This window comes from Balaenoptera borealis (assembly GCF_965194805.1).
Source record: "Balaenoptera borealis genome assembly, chromosome: 13".
NCBI classification, from domain to species: Eukaryota; Metazoa; Chordata; class Mammalia; order Artiodactyla; family Balaenopteridae; genus Balaenoptera; species Balaenoptera borealis.
This window is the reverse complement of record NC_138870.1, coordinates 27,262,254-27,277,751: the sequence shown is the minus strand read 5'-3', so window position 1 is coordinate 27,277,751 and position 15,498 is coordinate 27,262,254. Positions and strand designations below refer to the sequence as shown.

Below are 15,498 nucleotides of genomic sequence, written 5' to 3'. Positions count from 1 at the left end.
TCATATACAACATAAAACATGGATCATCTACAGCTTTAAGCCGAAAGGTAGAGGACATGCATCTGAATTTTAATGCTTTTACTTTCAGTATTCTGCAGTTTTCTACCTTTGCCCTGAAGAATGAAACTGATGTAACTGCTTGTTTATTTTCCATTTCATTTTGAATAACATTCAAATTCAGTTCTTTGGTCATCAAGGTTTTACCTGGTCTGGCTTCTGACTTTTCCAATCTTATCTCCTACTATTCCCCGTTCCACACTGACCTCTTTCAGTCCTTCAAACTTTACTAAGTGCATTTTTTGCGTCAGAGTGTCAACCAAAAAAATAACGCAGGAGGCTGCAAATAAGAAAGGAGTTTATTTGGGGTCTTAAGAACTGCAATTCGAGAGACACAGATTCAGGTGAACCCAAAGGAGAGTTCTGAGGAAGAGAAAGAGTCAGGAGCTTATAAAGACAAAAAGACAAGGCTGTTAAAAGTTGCCTGGCAAGAACTGTGATTGACTCTGATATGAGTCAGAAAATATTTGTCCTTAGGAATTACAAGTTGTTTTAGGGTAGACGTCCAATAATTAGATAGACTATCACGAGTTATTTTAGGGTCCAATAAGTATCTTGGGTTTCTGGCAGGTGTTCTGGATTACTTCATCAGGTCAAAAGGTCAGATTCCATCCAGGCTGAGATGTGCATAAGCCATACTTCCTTAATGGTCTCCTGGCTCCATTTTAGAGAGCTCTCTTAGCAATGCTGACTCCATTTTTATTTTCCTTTCACGAGAGTCTTTCTCTTCCCTCTGTCCCCAGATCTCTGCATGGTTAGCTCCTTTTTATAGTTCAGGTCTGAAGTATAAAACAATTAAATAGGGAAACAATTAGATTGGGGTTGGCTTTAATGCCATGGCATCCTATGTAAGCAAACCAAAATCTAAGCCTGTAAACGCCTCAAAGTTATGATATCAAAACACTTAACCAATCACAAAGAGCCAACTAAGCTTTAAGCTATAGCCAACCAAATAATTTCCTTCTTTGCTTTTTCTGTGTAAGTCTTTCCTCCCAAATCCTATTAGCAGAGCACTCCTAACCACTTCTAGTTTGGCACTACCCAATTCTAAGCAGTTTTGCTCAAATAAACTCTCAAAATTTTTAATAAGCTTCAGGTTATCTTTTAATAGGTTTCAGCAAAAATGTCACAGCCTCAGAGATGCCTCCCTTGACCATCCGAGCAAAAGTAATCCTTCTCTCATCTCTCTGCCTCTCCCGACACCCTCTCTCTCCCTGATCCTATCTTGTTCTTTATAGTCCTTATCTTATCTCCACATATTGTTTGCTTGTGTTCTATCTCTCACACTAAAATCTATACTCCAAGAGGACATGTTTGTTTACTGATACATGCTCCCTAGCACATAGTAGGTATTAAATATCTGTTTGAATGAATGTAATTAATGGATTTTAAAAGTATGACTGTCTGACAGAAGTACCAAGCATTTGCTCCCATTTAAATGAACAATAAATGTGAGTTAGGAATCATATAATTTTGTAAAAATAAAAATAACTGGTGACGCTAACTAGAAAAAGACAAGGTTATCTTTGCAGTGGGTCAGCATCCTGATGAAGGACAACAATTGCCATCCCTCTCATTGTTACAAAACTGATCATTATTATGTTGGCTTTACTAAGCTATTATTCTTAATTTTTAAAATGTTAATGATATTTAATTACTTTATCTAAAAATCAGTGGTCTGTTTATGAACTGGTTACTTTCCACTCTATCCTTCTCTACTCTGGGCTCTAACAAGCTGACCTTTATAGATTGCATAAACTGGGATCCCTTGACCTCTGATTTCTGGTTGGGTTGAGGACATGACCGCATCAGCAGATCAGAAGGAGAGATAGAGAATGGGTTATGGGTTAGAGTATTTATTCTTCCAGCTCCCTCCTGGCTGGGTTGCCACAGGCTGTTTTCCCTTACTGACCCAAAGGCCATAGCTCCTTTTAGGTGGGTATGGCCATTCTCTCCAGGTTTTGGTGACTTTCCCTCCCTGCCCTTTCAGGACTAGGAGAGGTAAGGGCTTCCTGCTATTGCTAGTCCTAAGGTATTGAAACATTATTACCCCTGCTTTCCCTTAACTGTGCGCAAACCTTTGTAAGCAGCCCCTTTATTAACACCTCCTTGCTTATCCTGTTTGATTTGCCCAGCTGTTTCCTGCCCTGGATCTGGAGTCACACACTGTATGCCTCAAACTCATGAGAATTTGAAAGACATGGATCTATAGCCTAGAAACAAATTAAATCTAGGTCGAGCTAATGGAAAATTTTAACAGTGCACAAGAACTCATGATCATGGACACTATTGTTTCCAATTTGGAGTAAGACATAAGATGAGATATAAAAAGAAATTAAATAAAAAGAACGCATGTTATTTTCACATTACCTTGAATTAAGGACACTCCTACTGGGAAATAACCTGCGCATGGTAGGATAATAAAGTAGTGACTCATTTGGCTTATCTTTATTCTATTTGCCCTTAGCCCTCTTCAAAGTTATAACCTAAAGATCAGGTTTTAAAAAGGTACCAGACAAGGGATTGGCTACTTTTACTCCCATCTTTGCCATTTTCCTGCTCGGAAGTCATAGATGTGGTCAAGATGGCAGAGTAGGGAGACCCTGAGCTCACCTCCTCCCATGGGCATACAAAAATTAAACCTATTTATAGAGCAACTATCTTTGAGAATGACCTGAAGACTAGCAGAAATGATTTTCCACAACTAAAATATAAACAAGCAACCACAGTGAGATGGGTAGGAGGAGTGGAGACACAATATAGTCCAGACTCATACCCCTAGGTAGGCAACTCACAAACAGGAGGATAATCACAATTTCAGAGATTCTCCCCAGGGAGTGAGGGGTCTGAGTTCCACATTAGGCTTCCCAGCCCAGGGGTCTTATACCAGGAAGATGAGCTCCCAGAACATGTGGCTTTGAAGTCCAGTGGGGCTTGCTTATGGAAGAGCCAGAGGGCTGTAGGAAACAGAGACTACACTCTTAAAGGGAGCATGCAAAATATCACATGCTCTAAGATCTAGCACAGAGGCAGTAATTTGAAAGAAGCCTGGGTCAGACCCACTTGCTGATCTTGGAGAGCCTCTGGGAGAGGCAGGAGGCAACTGGGAATCACCCCTGGAGACAGAAACTTGTGGCAGCCATTCTTCTAAGTTCATTCTGCTATGAAGACAATGATGTTGACAAGCACCAATTTAGAGTCTTCCCTCTAGCCTATTAGCACCAGGGGTTACCTGCCCACCAGTGGGAAGGCATCAATCAGTCCTGGACCCCCTCACCCCCAAGACCCAGCCTCTCTCATCAGTGGGCCAAGGGCACTCCCATAAGACTGTCAGCTGACTTTTCAAGCAGAAACTTTGCCGGCCAGAAGGGAGTAGCATGATATTCAAAGTGAATTAAAGGAAAAAAACCTATAACCAAGAATACTCTACCTGGCAAGGCTATCATTCAGATTTGAAGGAGAGATAAAGAGTTTACAGACAAGCAAAAGCTAAAAGTTCAGCATCAATAAATTGGCTTTATAAGAAATGTTAAAGGGACTTCTCTAAGCAGAAAATAAAAGACCACAGCAAGACATGTGAAAACTACGAAAAGGAAAAATCTCATTGGTAAAGGCAAACATACAGTAAAGTTAACAGATCAACCACTTGTAAAGCTGGTAGGAAGGTTAAAAAACAAAAGTAGTAAAAGCATCTATACCCGCACTAAGTATTTAAGGGATATACAAAACAAAAAGATGTAAAATATGATGTCAAAAGTATTAAACATTGGTTGAAAAGACAAAAGAAAAAGAAAAAAGGAGGAAAAAAGAAAAAGAAAAAAAGAAGAAAAAAAGTTAAACATTGGGGGCAGAGTAAAACTGCAAGGTTGTTATTCATTCAAACTTGAGATCATCAACTTAAAATAATCAAGTATATGTATATAGGTAATTATCAAGTATATGTATATAGGTAATTATATATAAACCTCATGGTAACCAAAAACCAAAAACCTACAACAGATACACACTCATGAAAAGAGAAAGGAATCCAAACATAACACTAAGGATAATCATCAAATCACAAAGGAAGAGTGCAAAAGAAGAAAGGGAAAAAAAGAACAATAAAAACAACCAGAAAACAAGAAACAAAATGGCAATGAGTACATACCTATCAATAATTACTTTAAATGTTAATGGACTAAATGCTCCAACCAAAAGACACAGAGTGCCTGAATGGATACAATACCAAGACCTATATATATGCTACCATCAAGAGACTCACTTCAGATCTAAATATACACACAGACTGACAGTGAGGGAATGGAAAAGATATTCCATGCAAATGGAAATGAAAAGAAGGCCTGGGTTAAAAATACTTATATCAGACAAAATAGACTTTAAAAAAAGACTGTAGGACTTCCCTGGTGGCGCAGTGGTTAAGAATCCACCTACCAATGCAGGGGACAAGGGTTCAATCCCGGTTTAGGATGCCACGGAGCAACTATGCCCACAAGCCACAACTACTGAACCTGCGCTGTAGAGCCCACAAGCCACAACTACTGAGCCTGTGCACCACAACTACTGAAGCCTATGCACCTAGAGCCCGTGTTCCACAACAAGAGAAGCCGCTGCAAAGAGAAGCCCATGCACCGCAACAAAGAGTAGCCCCTGCTTGCGGCAACTAGAGAAAGCCCGCGTGCAGCAACAAAGATCCAATGCAGCCAAAAATAATGTTTATAATAAATAAATAAATAAATTTATTTATTTTTTAAAAAAAGACTAACAAGAGACAAAGAAGGATATTACATAATGATAAAGCAATCAATCCAACAATAAATATAACTTATTATATTTATAATAATTGTAAATATTTTTGCACCCAACATAGGAGCACCTAAATACATAAAGCAAATATTAACAAACATAAAGGGAGAACTTGACAATAACACAATAGTAAAGGACTTTATTATTTTTCTTCCAATTTTATTGAGATATAATTGACATACAGCACGTATAAGTTTAAGGTATACAGCAAAATAATTTGATTTACATCATGAAATGATTACCACAAAAAGTTTAGTGCACATCCATCATCTCATGAGATATGAAATTAAACAGAAAAAATGTTTTTCCTTGTGATGAAAAAAATCTTAGAATTTACTCAACTTAGCTTTCTTTTTCTCTTTTTTCTTTCTTTTTTTTCTTTTTCTGCAAAATGCTTTACTGTTTTCATTTGGTCCAAGGCTTGGGAGAGGGTTCCAGGGTGGTTAAAAAGCTGCCTAGAGGCTGCAGAGAAGGGCTTCAGGTAGAAGCCCTGACACCAGAGGGGCTCCTCAAATGTTTCTGGGCTTCAGAGGCTCCTAGTCATGCTTGCGGTTAAGCTTTTTAAGACTTTCGAAGAGATACTCACCCAGCCCAGCCTGGGGACCAGCTAGCCTGCAGATGTTGGTCAGGTGGTCGCCCAATTTCTAGATGAGTTTCACCTCCTCATCTAGGAAGTGACTCTTCAGGAAGTCACAGAGGTAGGGGTCTGCACGGGCAGAACCCAGGGCATGCAGATCCAAAAGGACCTGGTTCAGGTTGTTTGCCATGAGTATAGCAGCTTCCATAACATCCTGGGTTTTACCCCTCTCATCTTGAGGTGGCTTCTGCACATCCTGGAAGAGGGCGTGGCTGCCAGGATGGTTTTGCATTTTCAAGAGATGGTTCCTCAGTGCCCTTGTGATTCTCCTTGGCCAGTTCGTGGAAATAGTGGCCCACGACCTCCAGGGCCACATAGTCACGGAGGAAATAGAAGCCCAGAGAGAGGTAGATGTGAGAGGCCCACACATGCATGTTAATTCTGACGAATCTGGGAGGTCATGTTTGTAAGGAGTTGAGGTCAAAAAATGGTGTTGGCTGGTGCCAGTGGCTGATTCTGAAGGTTGCAACTGGAAAAAAGGTTGGAGGATGGTCGCAGAGGCTGGAGCAAGGGGGCGTCCCGGGGTCTGTTCAGTCCAGACACTGTTGAAGCAAGAGACAGATCCATGGGACCCCAAGCGCACTGCGACTTAACTTTCATATATAATATTCAGCAGTGATAATTATATTTATCAAGTTGTACATTACACCCCTAGTACTTATTTATCTTATAACTGGAAGACTGCCTTCATCCACTTTCCCCTCCACACTCACTGCCTCTGGTAACCACAAATCTGATCTCTTTTTCTATGAGTTTGTTTGTTTATGAAATATAATTGACCCAAAATGATATGTTAGTTGCTGTTACACAACATAGTGATTAGATATTTCTATACATTTCAAAATGATCGCTATGATAAATATAGTTACCATCTGTCACCATACAAAGATATTACACAATTATTGACTATATTCCCCACAGTGTACAACTCATACCCATGACTCATTTATTTTATAACCAGAAACTTGCACCTCTTAATCTCCCTCACCTATTTCTCTCTTCTCCTCCCCACAAGTCCTCCCCTCTGGCAACCACCTGTTTGTTCTCTGTATCTATGACTCTGTTTCTGTTTTGTTATGTTTGCTCACTTGTTTTGGTTTTCAGTTTCCATATATAAGTGAAATTATATAGTATTTGTCTTTCTCTGTCTGATTTAATTAATTTCACTTAGCACAATATCCTCTAAGTCCATCTATGTTGCAAATTACAAGATTTCACTATTTTTTATACCACATCTTCTTTATCCATTCATCTATTGATAAGCACTTAGGTTGCTTCCATATGCTGGCTATTGTAAATAACACTGCAGTGAACATAGTGGTGTATATTTTTTTGAACTAGTGGTGTATATTTTTTTGAACTAGTGTTTTTGTTTTCTATAGATAAATATCCAGGAGTGGAATTGTTGGATCATATGCTAATTCTATTTTTAATTCTTTGAGGAATCTCCATACTGTTTTCCATAGTGGCTGCACTAATCTACATTCCCAACAGCACTGCGTGAGGGTTCCCTTTTCTCCACATCCTCGCCAACACTTGTTACTTGTCTTTTTGATAATAGCCATTCTGACATGTGTCAGGTGATAGCTCACTGTGATTTTGAATTGTATTTCCCTCATGATTAGTGATGTTGAGCATCTTTTCATATATCTGTTGGCTATCTGTGTGTCTTCTTTGGATAAATATCTATTCAGGTCCTCTGCTCATTTTTTAATCTGACTGTTTTTTTTGTTGTTGAGTTGTATGAGCTCTTTGGATATTTTGGATATTAACCCCTTATCAGATATACTGTTTGCAAATATCTTTATATTCAGTAGATGGTCTTTTTGTTTTGTTGATAGTTTCCTTTGCTGTGAAAAGCTTTTTAGCTTGATGTATATAGTCCCACTTGTTTATTTTGCTTTTGTTTCCCTTGCCTGAGGAGACATAACCCCCGCCCCAAATATTGTTAACACCAATGTCAAAGAGCATACTGCCTATGTTTTCTTCCAGGATTATTATGGTTTAGGACTACATTTAAGTCTTTAATCCATTTTGAGTTATTCAAATATATGGTGTGAGAAAGCAGTCGTTTGATTCTTTTGCACGTAGCTCATGACTACATGCTTAAGAATCCAGCTGTACAGCCTGATTGCTTGGCTTCAAATACCAGCTTTATCACTGATAAGCCATGTGGACTTGTGCATGTTTCTTAATCTCTTTCGACCTCTGTTTCCTCATTTGGAAAATGGGTGATAATGATAACAATACCTACCAATCAGGGTTACTTTGAGGATTATATGAGTTAGAACTTGTAAAATGCTTACTGTGTGCAAGGAATTATTGTAACCACTCAATAAATATTCATAGTTGTCATCGATACTGTTAAAATTTTCCAGAGATAATTTACTGATCAAGTAGGCTTTTATTCAGCAATTCATAAATGGGGCAGCATCTAATCTAGCAGACAGAAAGGAGCTCAAAAGAGCCATACAAGGCAAGAAATGTTTACAGACCAAAGCAAGGAGGTATAAGGAAGTGAAACTGGGCATTTGCTGATTGGTTTTAACCAATGGCAGTGTTACTTCCATTATATGGAGCAAAGGGAAATCTTGGAGCCAGGTCAGGTTAACTTCTACTGAGCAGGCAAGCGTTGACTGGTTGCCCTAGGTCTTCCGTTGGGAGAGCAGAGGATAGAAACTAAGTTAAACCCTGGTTTGCAAATGTGGGGGCTTTACATAAATGATTCTATCTTGGGCCTAACTTGGTCACTTTAACAATAGCCAACTGAAATGACTTGGGGTTAGTAATAGATGATGATGTACATGTTATACTGAATTGAAAATTAATATTAGAGGAGCAATTGCTGTTTTTTTTTAAAATTAATTAATTAATTAATTTATGGCTGTGGTGGGTCTTCGTTGCTGCGTGTGGGCTTTCTCTAGTTGCGGTGAGTGGGAGCTACCCTTCATTGTGGTGCGTGGGCTTCTCCTTACAGTGGCTTCTCTTGTTGCAGAGCACAGGCTCTAGGCATGCGGGCTTCAGTAGTTGTGGCACATGGGCTCAGTAGTTGTGGCTCGTGGGCTCTAGAGCGCAGGCTCAGTAGCTGTGGCGCATGGGCTTAGTTGCTCCGCGGCATGTGGGATCTTCCTGGACCAGGGCTCGAACCCATGTCCCCTGCCTTCGCAGGCGGATTCTTAACCACTGCGCCACCAGGGAAGTCCACAATTGCTGTTTTGATTCCAGATATAATCAGTATGGCTTAAGAGTGAAGAACCTAACTCATGGCCTATTCTTATATTTTGAGATATGACATGTAAAGATGATTTGAACAATTTACTGCCATCTGCTTGTGTGCATACATGTTCTTATTATTGACCCAATATTCACTTATATATAGCATAAGAGATATACTTAATCATTTTATATATATACTTATTATATATTTGTATACACACACTAGGAATGAATAACATGATTTAAGGAAAGTAATATTGTTTATTATTCTTATATAACCTACCCAGAGGAACAAACTATAATAAAGTTTTCTTTATATGGTATCTAGGGAAGGAAATGGAGAGGGTTCTGAGCTACAGGTAACTACAGTAAAGTGGACACAGCAAGCAAAGAGGCGAGAAAGGAAAAATGACGTCTTACCCTTTGCCCAGCTTGTCCACAAATCACTGACCACGCACCAGAAAAGACTTCCATTCCTAATAACCTTGCATTCCAAGATAAACAATGAATAATAGGAACCTCCTAAAAGCCTTGACTAACAGGAAATCCTAAAAGCTTTGCCTCCTGAGATAAGCCACAAAAACAAGAACATCCTGTTTTCCTTACCAAAAGACAGGAACATCTTGTTCTTATCCAATCTGAATTGTCAACTGCTGTATCTGAACTATAAATATCTGCCATATCATCTGAGCTACAATTTCCTCTTATTCTATTTGATGAGCCACTATTTCTGAAGGCCTAGTTCCCTTGCACTGCTAGTAAAAATGTTTCCCTGTGTTCACATTCATCTCTGAATTTTATTTTGACAGAGTTCTTGAATAGTCAGTAGTCGTAACTGATTCTCTTGGGAAGTCCTGAGGTCGGATGCACCAAGAGCCAGCTTCATGGGCGGGCCACTTGTGCAGCTGCACAGGCCCCACCCCTGGTTTAATGCTCTGCTATCACCGTCTTGAAATTCTTAATCACTTTTATATTGCTGGTCCTGGATGTACCATAAACCTCTCTCCTGAGCACCCGAAGAGAGTAGAAAGAGCATGGTCTTTAGAGTCTGACACACCTTTTTATTTGGGAAAGTTCTCACTTTATAAAATAGCATGATACCTCAGACTGATGATTACGTGAACTCATGTAAGTATTTATCATGTTTGACATCTGGGTAAATAGGTCCATAAATAATAGTTCTGAATTGCCCCATTTTACCTTCTTTGAAGTAGAGCTATATAGCCTTATACAATCTACTTTTCTTCTCAGCATGAGTCTACATAGAAGCAGCAATTCATTTGAACAAGTATTTATTTGAGTGCAAGTTGGGCTACAGTACTCAAAACTTCAAGTTGCGAGCTTTTAAAGATACAAACGTTCGTTCACACGTCCAATCACGCAAGTTAGTTCACGCGTCTGGCGTACATTGTCACATGCGTGCATCCTCTACAACTGGTTGTGGTTTTGTGTACTTTACTGTACAGTACTGTATAGCGTACAGTATCTTTATTTCAAGCCCACGATGTCTGGAAGCAAGAGTAAAAGCAGCAGTGATATAACTGGTACTACTGTACTTTTCAAGGTACCGTACGGTAAGATTAAAAATGTTTTATTTTTTGTGTTTGTTTGTTTTTTATGTATTATTTGTGCAAAAAGTATTATAAACCTATTACAATACAGTACTGTATAGCTGATTGTGTTAGTTGGGTACCTAGGCTGTTGGACTTACAAACAAATTGGACTTACGAACACACTCTTGGAATGGAACTCATTCATACGTAGGGGATTTACTGTACTTACGTGTTCATTCCCTCACCTCCCATTCATTCCTCTCATTACAATCAGGCTACATCCTCCACCACCACCTTAGTGACCCTCAGTGACCTCCTTGCTGCTAAATCATCTTCAAGTGTTATCTTAGTTGACCTCTCTGTAGCATGTGACAATTTTGATGATGTTTATCTTCCGTAGCACCCCACTATTTTTTCCCTTCCTCTTTGGCTATTCCTTCTCAGTGTCAATTGCCAGCCAATTGCTATTCCTCAGCTATCTCTCCAAGGACTGATTGTTCTCACTCTATATACACCTGTTGAGTGAGCTCATCTATTCCTATACCTTCAATTTCTGTCTATATGCTGGTGACTCCTGCCATGAATATGTAACTGTTAGGCTGTTTGAGGCAGCACGAAGCAGAAAACTCAAGTCAACCAATTTTATCAACAACAAAGGGGATTAACTGAATTATATAACAGAAAGTAGTGTTGAAATAAATTTCTAGGTCCAAGATGAGGCTGCTCCTGCCCAGGATGCCATGTCAACAAACCCAAACTTAGATAATTTTCATGTTCCTATAAATGCTCTGCTTGATCAGAAGCACAGTATATCCAGCCAGCCAATCCCCAACTGCCAAGAAACTGTGATGATTTCCTTGTGTTCAGATATGCAGCCCCAGCCAATCAACTTAAGCCAAATACTCTTTCCTTATTCCCTGATTGACCTGCTAGCCTTATAAGGAAATCCCTGACCTCCTAGCCAATCATGCCATTTCCTCATTGTTGCTTCAAACACTGTGTAAAATGCACTGTTGCCCAAACATCCCTCAGGAAGAGTGCTCCACTGTTTGTGAAGTACTGTATTCCCCCAATCCATAGATTGTTTCCCCTTGAATAAAGGATATCAAACTCCTTGCGAAATTGTTTTATTTTTGTCATCTGATAGTAAAGAGGAGGGGTGGTGTTCATGCATGTTTCATTCAGGTCTCTGGCTGTTTTCCTGTGATTCTCTTACTCTGTTTTCCTGTTTAACTTCATTCAAAATGACAGTGATGAGAGAACAGAGTGTTGCTTCACAAAGCATCATACAAATAAATTTGAGGAAACTTCTTACCCAGAAATCTCCAGAAAAACTTTTCCTGCTTCTTATTGGCCACGAATGAGTCACATGCCCACGTGCCCATTCTTGAACCCATCTTGGTGGCTGAGGGAATATTGTGGTTTCTTGATTAATCTAGGCCTGCTAACCTTTGAATCAATTACTATAGTAATCACTGATTAGCCTTAATCTGGACCCACCACTGAAGATGAAGTCAGTCCCCAAACCACATCGCTGCCAAAAGATAAGGTAGGAATGAGATGGGTACGTTAGGGCAACCACAACATACATCAGACCTATATTATTCAGTGGCAAGAAACTCAAATTCTTGACATAGTTATGCTAAGTACCTGAGAGGCTAGTTTGTAAATTGTAGGCCCTAAAATCTGCAGGAAATCATTGTAAAAACACTTCTAAGAATTGTGGTATCATGAGGGTTTACACATCTTTGACCTTTAAAATAATTGGCTAGAAATAACTAGGACTTTGTTATCTTACCTTTTTATATAATTGACATTTTCTTAAAAAGAAAAAAAAATTAAAAAGCAGCTGTGACATTTTCTTTTGACTATCTAGAAGAACGCAGGCACCCAAAGTTTAACACCTCATAATACTGGGGCAGTGACCTGCACTTTTCTGGTGTTGAAGAATCAAGTAATCAGCAGGAAGACCTAGATGGATAGGTGTGTAGCATTCAAGCTGGGCAGCACTCAACAAACAGATAGGAAGGACCATGAAGTCTGCCCTTAACTGATCTGACAAGGTCTTGCAAGGTCCAAATGACTCCCAGAGCAGCAGATGATTGTTCCCCCAAAGTACTGAATTCATAAGTAAATACATGTACTATTGCTGCTATTCAATCTCACCTTTAAAAGCAAACCAGCATAATTTCCAGATCTATAGCCCCAAGGCTATATCTTCCATAGACACTGCAAAATTCATATGTCCAAAACTTAATCTCCCCTTCTCTTCAAAAAACCCCTGTAATCCTCTCAGCGCATTAAAATGGCATCACCATATGTCACCCAATTCTCCAAACCCAAAGCCTAGAAATTAGCCTTGACTCTTCTCTTTTCCCTCAACTCCAACCAATCTCTAAATCCTATTGGCTCTATTTCCATTACCTCTTGAATCTGTCTATCCAGTCTGCTGCTATTACTTTAGTTTAGGCTATTAGCAAAAGACACCTTTCTGGTCTCCAAGTCTCCATCTGTGACCGCTACAATTCGTTTACTACTTAACAGCTAGAGTTCTTTCAAAAACTCATCCTTCCTATGCATGTACTGTCCTTGCTTAAAACCTATCTATGACTCTGCACAAAGTACTTCAGACAAAGCCTAAACTGTTTAATGTAACACATGCCATCATGCCCCCATTTTAGCTTTCTAGATCAGAAGGCAAACCACCACAGCCACCCAACCCAGGCCGCTGCCTGTTTTTGTACAGTTTTCAATGTAAGGTTTTTACATTTTTAAATGGTTGAAAAAAATCAGAAGATGAATGATATTTCATAACACTGACAACTACATGAAATTCAAACCTCAGTGTCCACAAAGTTTTATTGGAACACACCTCCCCCACCCCCGCCATTCATATGGTCTATGGCTGCTTTTGAGCTACAAGACCTTTCATCCTAAGGTCAAGGATGAAAACCAGTCCTCCTAAAACCGAGTTTTCCTGCCAAGTTTATGATTAACCTCTCTTGCCCAAAACTTATTCCCTTTCTTGTCCCGCCCCTGTTCCCCTCAGGATTGAGGAGTATCAAAGAAAAGTGGGACTGAAACAAAGCAGGACCCTGCGAGGCCTTCCTGGGTATAAACTCCTCGTATTCCCCTGCTTCTTGCTTGGCCTTCCATGAGTTCCAGAGCAGACTCAAGCAGTTAATGATCAGAACAATAGCCACAGGACTCCTAGCTCTCCTGAAGGGATATAGATAACAATCGATATAGATAACAATCTGATGCATATCTTTGAGTTGTTCTGCAGAAACTAAGATCCCCAACCAGGTAGAGGATGTTGAACACACGCTGACCACAAGCACACAGACCCCCAGACTGGATGGAACCAGAAGGTTGATAATTAATATTCCCCAAACATCACCCTGTTACCTCACTACCAACCAATCAGAAAAACGTCCGTGAGCTGGTCATGCACCCTGCCACCCTTGCCTGTAGTGTTGCTGCCTTTAAAAACTCTTGCCTGAAAGCCATCAGGTGAGTTCCGGTCTTTTGAGCATCAGCTGCCGGTTCTTCTTGCTTGGCGCCCTGTACTTTCCCTCACCACAACCCAGTTGTCAGTAGATCAGCTTGGCTTCAGGTAGGACACGCAGAGCCCAGTTCGGTTCAGCAACAACGGATGTCCAACAAAACCTAAAATATTAATTTTCTGCCCCCTTATAGAAAAAGTTTGCCTGTTCCCTCCTCTACACACACCTCACCACTCTCCATTGTAGCCATCCTGAACTATTTGCAGTCCCTAACAGACCACGTTTTTCTCTCGACCTGCTCCCCCCACCCTTCCATGGGTGCTCCGGTAGAACTAACTCCATCTTAGCATTTAACAGTTGTTCTGATTGTCTTTTTACTTGTCTGGTTCAAGTGTTCACCACTGAATCCTCAGCACCCAGCACAATCCCTGCCCTCCTTCAGTGCTTGGTAAATGCGTGCTGATTGAATAAGCAGCATCCTGAAGAGATGAACAAGACTGGGTTCCAACTTGCAAAAGCTTACAAAAGGAAGACATATAAACAACAAATTAATCTACAAGGAAGAATGAAAAAGCACCAAAAAGTAGCAAGTACTCTGCAGCATAACCAAGGAGAGAGAATTCCACCTGGGGAAACGTCTCTCTTCTTTAGAAACCTTTTTGATTTGAACACAAGCCCCTGTCTCCATGATGAAATTCTTACTGAGCTTTTTTGTAGGCACGTAGTGTCCTCATCTGTGAAATAAGGCTAAATAATTCCGACTTCACAGGATTAAAAGAACATGGTTAATTATTGAAAGCACGCAGCTCAGTGCGTGCTTTCTTACAGAAAGTGCTCGGTAAACGGCAGTCACTCTCGGATCCGCTAAAACTCTGTTTGACGGTCATGGAGTCTGTATCCAAAGGGGTCCCCGGTGTGCATCGCCAGATGCTCGGCCCAGCATCAAACGCACCCCTGTAGTAAGAGCAGCGACCTCGCAGCCACGCGCGGCTCCAGGGGTACCGGGCTAGGTCGCGCGCCGGGCTGGCCGACTCGGGAAACCGCTGGAGCCGGCCCGCGGGGCTGCAGAACGACAACTGCCGCATCGCTTCTCTGAGCGTAAGGCTCCTTTCCATTTTATCCCGCCGCCGCTCCGGCGCAGCGCGCCGGACTCCGCCCCGAAGGGGCTCGGCAGTCGTCAGCGCGCCCGCGCCTGGTCACCGGAAGAGGCGGGCGACGTCACGAGGGCCTACGCGTCTCGCGCGGGGCAGGAGTTGACAGACGGTCTCTGGCTGGATTTCGGCGGCCCCGGGACCGCGGAAGAGGCTTCCGAGGGCGGCCGCGATGCCGAGCCAGCAGCGAGTCAGTCAGCTCCTGGATCTGTGAGTCCGCCCCGGCCCGCCTCCCTGTCGCCCCGCCCCGGCGCCGCCCGCGCCCGCCGCCCCGCGCGGCTCCCCTTCCCCGCCCCCTTCTTGCCTCCCACCGAGGAGGCCCCGCGGGTGTTTCCAGACCTGGGTCTCTGATTTTGTCTTCTCCTCGCTGAGGACCGTCGTGCCAGGGGGGCTGCCCGACAGGCTCGCCCCTCTGGCCCCTGATAGATGTCCTGTCATTCAGCCTTGACAGCTCCACGCCCGGGCGGTTCCTGGCAGCGACCTGAAAAGGGAGCTGAAAGCCTTGGTGAAACAAAACAAAACAAAACACTAGATGGGGCTCTCAAAAGCCTTCAGCAGAGTTCCACCTAGTTACT

General features: G+C 41.5%; 1 protein-coding gene and 1 long non-coding RNA gene across 8 annotated transcripts in view; one reads left to right on the top strand and one right to left on the bottom strand.

Annotated features, from left to right (window-relative positions):
* Window positions 1–338: 338 nt before the first annotated feature.
* On the bottom strand, window positions 339–15,395 carry LOC309609996. The gene is made up of 2 exons (XR_014233684.1): window positions 15,263–15,395; window positions 339–836 (listed from the first exon to the last, which is right to left on the bottom strand). It is a non-coding gene; the product is annotated as an uncharacterized lncRNA (long non-coding RNA).
* AMN1 (antagonist of mitotic exit network 1 homolog) overlaps window positions 14,975–15,498 on the top strand; it is a 62,468-nt gene continuing 61,944 nt past the window's right edge. For 4 of the 7 annotated variants that reach the window (XM_082352281.1, XM_082352282.1, XM_082352276.1 and 1 more), the window contains exon 1: window positions 14,975–15,133. In XM_082352281.1, coding sequence (XP_082208407.1) covers window positions 15,096–15,133 — 38 coding nt within the window. In that variant the 5' untranslated portion in view covers window positions 14,975–15,095. Of the gene's footprint in view, window positions 15,134–15,282; window positions 15,429–15,498 lie in introns of those variants that run through there. The other 3 variants (XM_082352278.1, XM_082352279.1, XM_082352280.1) reach the window with 3 other exon arrangements.